At 66.2% G+C, this 7,559-nt stretch overlaps 1 protein-coding gene across 1 annotated transcript in view; it reads right to left on the reverse strand.

Annotated features, from left to right (window-relative positions):
• Positions 1–663: 663 nt before the first annotated feature.
• Positions 664–7,559, reverse strand: part of PPRC1 (peroxisome proliferator-activated receptor gamma, coactivator-related 1) — a 13,185-nt gene continuing 6,289 nt past the window's right edge. The window contains 10 exon segments of the mRNA XM_019502139.1: positions 664–950; positions 1,285–1,436; positions 1,548–1,669; positions 2,422–2,485; positions 2,820–2,996; positions 4,893–5,625; positions 5,819–5,886; positions 6,192–6,252; positions 6,612–6,665; positions 6,806–7,559. The exon segment at positions 6,806–7,559 is cut by the window's right edge and continues 1,971 nt beyond it. Of these exon segments, the coding sequence (XP_019357684.1) occupies positions 847–950; positions 1,285–1,436; positions 1,548–1,669; positions 2,422–2,485; positions 2,820–2,996; positions 4,893–5,625; positions 5,819–5,886; positions 6,192–6,252; positions 6,612–6,665; positions 6,806–7,559 (2,289 nt within the window). The 3' untranslated portion in view covers positions 664–846.

Here is a 7,559-nt window from a genome sequence, read left to right on the forward strand (position 1 = left end):
TCCCGCCAGCAGCAGCAAGAGGCTGGCAGCCACAGCACGGGAGACTAATTTTGGGGCTGCCAAGCAGAGACTCAAGTCTGCCGCGAACCCAGCTTAGAGCTGCAGCCCTGTGGGCTCCTGCAGGGCAGTGGGAGGACAGGGGCTGTGCGGTGTGCCCCGTGGCAGCCCCTGGAACTGCACCTGCCCACGGCTGACTGCAGGGCATGGGGCTCATGGGGGGAGCTGGGTCCATGGGAGGCACCAAGCACCGCACAGCTTTGCTTCCAGCCTGGAGCAGGGGACCCTGGGACACGCCATGAGGAAGGGGCTGCAGCCCCTGGGCAGCTGTGACAAGACAGTGGGGCACCGCAGTCCCTGCCAGGCCTTGCCTGGGCTGGGTGCGGTGCCCCAAGGGCTGTGCCTTGGTCCCTGGGGCACAGGCAGACCCTAAGTCTTTCTCTGCTACCCTGGCCCAGGGGAAGCCTCAGCCACCCCTGCGAGGGGGTGCAGGTCCCAGGGCCACGGCAGAGCCAGCCTGGCTCACCAGGGCCCCTGGACGTCCACCCCATGGGCCTTGTTTTGCCTCTGCTGCTCCCCTGGGTAGGACGTGACCCTGCCCCAGGCCACGAGTGCCCAGCTCCGCAGAGCCAGGGCTGAGCAGCAGGAAGGAGGGAGGCAGCGGGCGGGGGTGGGCACGGAGGTTTATTAGCCATGTGGCACTGCTGGGAGAGGACACCCGGGAAGCATCCGATAAAATAAACTCCTTGAAAACCAGAAGTCGGCCTGATGAGGCTTTTTTCCCTGTTTTTTTTTTTTTTGCATTTCTTTAGAAAACCAGGGGCCGCGGGGTGGGGCCAGGAGCCGGGGCTACGTGCGCAGGCTGCGCTGCGCCTGCTTCAGCAGGGTGTCGAAGTCGAGAGAGTCAAACTTGCTGCGGGTGGGAGCCGGGTCGAAGTCCTCCCGGTTCGAGTCTGGAAGCAGACAGTGCTGCCGTGAGCTGGGGGGGGAGAGGGGGAAGGGCCACGCTCTGGGGGCACAGGGAACGGGGGCCGAACCCTCCTGCCATGAGCCAGCAAAGGAACCCAGAAGTCCTGGCTCCCTGCCCTGTGCCCAGGCAGAGCAACGCTGCTGCTGCCGCTGGAGCGTGGGGTGGGGGCATATGCATCAGCCGCACACCTGGCTGCAGAGAACCAGGTGGGGGGGTGGAGGGAATCAAGGGGGGTGGGGCAAATTGTGGCCACATCCATGGGCTGCCCAGGGACGAGGGGGCTGTGCCCAGGGCCAGGGGTGAAAGCGGGGGCTCACCCAGGTCAGCATAGTTGCGGCGGCAGAACTGGCGGCGCCCACCAAAGCAGAGGTCGAAGGGCTGCTCATCTGGGCGCCGTAGCGTGTGGCCGCGCTCGATGGCAGCAAAGGCCTCCTCGGCGTAGCGGTATGTCACGAAGCCGTAGTTGTCGCTGCCAGGGGATGAGAGGGCGTCACGCCTGAGCCCTGACAGCCCCATACCCTGCCCTTGCCTCCTCCCCACGTGTGCCTACAACAGAGCCAAGCCCCCGCCATTCGCTCACCCCTCGGAGCGGAAGTGGAGGGTGCACTCCTCAATGTCCCCGAACACGGAGAATCGGTGCCGCAGCTCCGAGCACGTCATCCTGCCGGGGATCTTCCCGATGAAGACGACCCGCCTCTCCTCCTGCACGAGAGGACACGACACTCGGGGCCGTCAGCTACTACTAGCTGCCCCTGCCCTTTCCAGGACAGGCTGAATGGCCCTTGAAGCCCCTCCATGCACCCACTGCCACCCCAACCCCGTCTGGGCTGCTTCTACCTGGGCTTTGGCATCAAGGCAAAGCCCAGCCTCAGCATCATCTCCTGATCCAGGTGAGGGGGCATCAGTGCTACCTCCCAGGCCTGGACTGTGCCAATGCTCCTGCTGCACCAACCCCGCAGGGTCCTGGCTGGAGGGTCTTGCCCCTGTGCTTGGGCTCAGCCCCACGCTGCACTGGGGCAAGATTTACCCCTGCTCAGACTGGTCCAGACTGGGGGATTTTGCCGTCTTCTGCAGCAGGGGCATGGCCTGGCCTGGGCTCTCTGCAGTGCCCATGACACCCCTGGCAGCAACAGGACATTGGCGGCTGCAGCCCCCTGCTTTCCCAGGGGCAGGGGCGATGCTTGCAGCTGTGTTGGGAGCAACTGTGTTGTGTGGCTCCGAGGTCGGACATGGGGTTTGGGCTGGTCCCTGCCAGCCCCACAATGCTGAGATCCTACAAATGGAGCCTGAAACTTGCATCCAGCCATGATGGCACAGTAGGCGCTGCCCCTGTGCCAGGCCATGGGAACAGCTATGGCAGCGTCCTGCACTGCCGCAGGGCCAAACCCATGCCCCCTCCGGGGCAGGCCCTGCCCCAGGGCTACCCCCAGCCGGGCATAGGCCCTGACACTCACTATTGCACGTTCCTTCTGCAGGAGTCTCTGCCTTTGGTAGTGGTCCTGAGAGTCGTAGCTGTACCTGCAGGCAGAGACAGCAGCGTGTGAGCGGGGCGGCTGGATGCTGCCCAGGGCAGCACAGACAAGCCCAGAATCCATAGCAAGGGCACGGGAGGACCAGGCCACCCCCTGGGCCTAGCAAACAAGAGAAGAACCATGCCCAGCCCCAGAAGACCAGCCAGGCCTTCCCTGCCCGGCTGGATCCCTGCTCTCCTGGGCCAGGAAACGGGGCAAGATGGCTGCTCAGAGCAAGCCCACAGGGCAGACGCCAGAGACCCCAGGCAGGGGTGGAAGACCAGGCGCAGCTCCTGGCTGGGGCAGTGGAGACCGGGGCCCCGGGCCTGGCGCGTTCTTACCGCCTCCTCCGGCTGTGCCTCCTGCAGGGCGACAGGGAGCGGGAGCGGGACCGGCTGCGGGATGTGGACCGGGACCGGGACGAGTAGGACGAGGACGAGCTGCTGCGGGAGCTGCCGCAGGACCCGGCGCTGGAGGGCGAGGAGGAGCGGGAGCAGGAGGAGCGCCGCGGCCGGTACCTGGGGCGAGTGCAGGGCACGCTGAGCCGTGCGCATCTTCCCACCCTGGTGCTGCCCCCCCACCCCGCGGCAGCCCCCACTGCACAGCCCAGCGCCGCGGCAGGTGCAGCAGCACCAGCCCTGGTCTGCAGAAAGTTCAGAACAGCAGCATGTTTTAAGAGGCCGTTCACTCTGAAACCTAATGATAGCACAAGCCGGCTATTACTTGCTGCCAAATCAGTGCCACTGGACAGCATTGCTGCCAGAACGCAGCTGGGCTGCTTTCCACGGTCCCAGGCTCTGGCCCACCAGAGTCCTGCCTACAGTACAGCCCCCGAGGACACTGCCTTTACCCCCTGCAGACATGCCCTGCTCTCCACCTGCCCCAGGGCAGGAAGGGGGGACCTACCCAGGGCAGCTTTGCAAGATGCCAGTGGGCAAGCTAACCCTGTCTCTGCCACCCAGGTGGCCCACAGCCTCCCCCACTGGCATATGCTGCGGGAGGGCAACCATACGCTTGATGCCCCCACAATGCACAGGAAAAGCCCTGTAGGGAGAGAGCCGGCCATGAAGCCCCAGCTACCCCCAAGCACTGCTCTGGCGCTGCCGGCAACGGGGCTCATCAGGATCAGGGTCATGCTGAACCAGGCAGGGGCCAGGGCCATGTCCCCTCTGCCCAGGCCAAGCTTAGCCACAGCTGGTAGCTCCTTCCCTGCTGGGCCATGATCCTCCGGGGACCATTAGCTTGCAGCATGCATCTACCAGGAGCAGCCCAACCCAGGATTGGGGCCCATGGAGGGGGAAGGCAGCAGCAGGGGCCACACCTGCCTACACCAGACTGGTCAGAGCAGGCCCCCCAGCCAGAGGCCTGGATTCACCATGGACACGGGTGAGGGAGTTGCCTGGGAGACTCCAGGCAGCAAAGCTAAGGCACAAGCACCCCATGCACCAGGGAAGACCAATGCTCCAGGGCAAGGGGCAGCCAAGCCTGGAGTGCAGCAGGGGTGGAAGATGGGCTGGGGCATCAGAGGGTCCCCCTGGTGCCAGGCTCCCCACAGCCTCCTCCCACCCCACAGGAGACTGGGGCACCCAGAGCCCTGCAGAAGGGAGACGGCCAGAGAGACTGAATGCAGGCAGCTCTGGAGCCCCAGCAGGGCAGCCCAGCCAGGTACCAGCAGGCTGGGCTCAGGCAGAAGCAGCACAAACCCTGGGGTGGGTGGTCCTTGGGGGCATCTAGTCACGCCGGGCAACATAGCCAAGCAGCACCCCCAGCTCTTGCTGTTGTGGGATGGATAAGCCCTGGGCGACCCTTGCAGCAGCTGCAAGCCCTGGCCAGGCAGGTAGCACCAGGCAGAAGAGCATCAGAGCTGCCCTGTCTTGGGTCAGACCTGGGTCCCACCTGCCCAGTGTCACGTGGCAGCAGAGAGCAGAGGCTGGACAAGAGAGGGGCTGGGTCCGAGCAGGGTTTCCCCTTCCTCTCTCCCTTGCAGCCTTTAAAGTCCAGGCAGGTCTGACACAGAGGTCGTGCCCCACGCTCCCTGCTCAATAGTGACCAATGCTCCTTTTCTCCAACCATGTGCCTGAACCCGTGTGAACCTGGCCGAGCTCTCGGCTCCCAGCGCATCTGGGGACCACGAGTTCCCCTTTTAATCCCAAACTGGAGGAAACGTCCTGGTGCTTGCTTTAAAACTGCCAGCCCACTCGTGTCACGCGGTGGCCCCAGTTCTCGTCTGATGAGCAGCAGTCAGTAATAAGCCCCTATCGCCTTTCTCTTCACCTGTCAATGAGACGCTAGAAGAGAACTTAGAAGGGCCGAGGGCCACGGGGGCAGCTCCGGGGCTTTGTGAAAGCCCCGCAACAAACCCACCACGTGCACCCACCCTAGAGCAGGGAGAGCCCAGCCGTGCCACCACTCACCTGCGCCACCGCTTGGGTGGGGGGGACGAGGACCGGGAGCGGGACCGCGAGGAAGAGGCGGAGGAAGAGGAGGAGGAGGAAGAGGACGCCTCGCTGCCCCCGTTGGAGCTGGCACTGAAGGAGCGGCTGGCTTGGCGCCGCCAGGTGCCGTCTGGGGGGCTGCCCGAGTCCCGGCGCACACGGTAGCAGCGTACGGCCCTCTTGGCACCCGAGCGCGGGGGCCGCGCGCTGGGAGTCCGTGTCTCCTTGTCCCGGCAGGGGGACGCGTCCGGAGACAGCAGCACCGAGGCGGGGGGGCTGCCCCTGCCTGGGGTGCTAGTCCGGTGATCCAGTGGCTTGCGGCTGGCCCCAGGGGCATCCAGGGCAGCACTGGCAGCAGGTAGTGAGGGGCCAGGCCGATCCTGCGTCCGCAGGGCAAGGGAGGTGATGGGCTTGATGGTGATGTCCGCGTGATGCTTCACGTTCCAGCGCGATCCCAGCTCCGGCGTGCCGGTGCTGCCCAGGAAGCAGTAGTCATGGTCTCCAGCACCCACGTGGCTGGAGGCGGGGGGCGTGGCGGGCAGGGGCTTCCCGCGGGGCTTGCCATGGGGCAGTGGCTGGGCCTCGATGAGCTTGGTTGTCTTCTGGGTGCCCTCCAGGGCGGCGGTGCTCAAGGACCGCGGCTTGGCCAGCAGCGACACGGCGGCCAGGGGCTTCCACAGCTGGTGGGGGGGTGTTGCTGGTGGGGTCAGGCCTGTGGGGACAGAGGGGATCAGGGTGGGGCACAGGCACCTTGTGCACCCCGCGCCCCCTCCCGCCATGCCTGGGGCCTCCCAACCCACTCAGCCTTTCCCCGACACCCGACAGACCGCCCCGGGCCCTACGGACCTGGTGGCTCTGGCCCACCCCCCACAGGACCCCTTGATCCCACCCCCACGGGGCTTCACCTGCCACGTTGGCGAGCTCGGGAGCCTGCAGGCTGTCCAGGGACTTCTTGTCCTGCTGCGGCTCCGCTCTGCGGAAGGGGAAAAGCCGCTATCACATGCAGCTGCCACGCGCAGCGTGAGCCGGTCGGGGTCCTGGACCCCGCAGTGCTGGCTGTGGAGGCCCATGGCCTCCAGGTCAGAGCTCCTGGGTCCACACAGGGAGGGAACAGACACTCACGAAGGGGGCACGCAGGCTCCCTGATGTCAGCCAAGGGCCCCAGGTGGGGACCCGCTGCCCAGACACCCGCAGCGCCTCTAGATCTCGCGCTGCTATTACATGACAGAGACCAGATTCCCCACACCACGTTGGCATGAACCAGCCCCCAGCACTCACCCCACACTGCTGGAAGATGGCTTGTCTTTGGGCCCCTCCACTCCAGACTCCTCCTTTTTGGCTGGAAAGAGAGAGGAGAAACCTGTCACGGGCCAGGCTCGGGGTGGCTGGGAGGGAGATCCAGCAGTCCGTGGTGCGGCAAGCAGATGAGAGCGCCCATCGAGGTGTCTCCTGCCCGGCACGCGCCGCGACCTGGGGACTGGAGCTCCCGCGTGCCATGCTGCATCCCCAGACTGACCCATGGCTCAGGCGGCACCAGCAACCGCTGCGAGCCTGGAAATGAGGGCTGCAGAGGTCTGGGCATGGCAGGGAAGCACCACCCGAGCCAGGACCCAACATCAGTCAGCGAGAACCAGGATGAGGCCGGGGCCGCTCCTCGCAGAGCCGCAGGAGATTGGGGAGGGGCCGCAGGGTCCTCACCTTCCGTCTTCTCAAACTGCTCCAGCAGGCTGGACAGGTCGGAGGCTTCAATGCCTGAGGGGGAGAGAGAAAGACATGACTCAACCCTGTTTTGTGCTTCCAGCACATCACTCCTGCGGGACCTCACAGACATGGCCCCACAGGCCGACGGCACAGGACCCCCCACACCTCCCGGGCCATGGCGCCCGGCTCACCGATTTCGCTGATGAAGGCCTGGACAATATCCTCGCAGCCGCTGGGCTGGGTGGGGCGGGCCAGGGGCCGGTGTCTCCAGGGCCGGGCAGCAGGTGGCTTGGCACCCTCTCGCGCCCCCGTCGCTCTCCCGCAGACGGTCTCACGGTTGGCAGGGGGGCGAGGCGCCGGGTGGGCTTGTGCCGGCACGGCTCCTGGCGGGTTCCTGGCGGGCTTTGCCGGGGGACAGGCGGGAGGCAGCTCCCTGGTTGTAGGGGGCTCTTCCACGGGCCCGGTTGCAGCAGCCGGCAGCTCTTTCGCAGTCTCGGTGGTAGCAGCTGGTGGGTCCTTCACGGTAGCAGCCGCTAGCACCTTGGCTTGGGCGGGTGCAGCCGGTGGGTCCTTCACGGTAGCAGCCGGCAGCTCCTTCGCAGCCTGCGCAGTAGCAGCAGTGGGGGCAGCTGAAGGCCTCTCCACAGGCCGCGCCTGCCGCCGGGGGTCGGATGCCCTGCTCGTCTTGGCTGGGGGCTGATCAGTGGCTGCATGCGGAGCTGCAGCAGAAGCCTGGGTGGCTGCTGGTGCCTCAGGGGCAGCAGCAACGAAGGGTGGCGCGGGCAGTGCAGCAAAGGCCGCCGGCTCCGAGCAACCCAGCGCTGGGCTCTGTGGGGTGCTGCTGGGGTCGGCGAACACCAGTGGAGGCCCCAGTTGGGGCAGGGTCATGCTGGGCCAGTATGGGGGCGGCACGGCTGGGCTCCAGCCCACGGGGGCGTAGGGAGC

This window comes from Gavialis gangeticus, unplaced genomic scaffold (genome assembly GCF_001723915.1).
Source record: "Gavialis gangeticus isolate Ggan-Ray unplaced genomic scaffold, GavGan_comp1, whole genome shotgun sequence".
NCBI lineage: Eukaryota > Metazoa > Chordata > Crocodylia > Gavialidae > Gavialis > Gavialis gangeticus.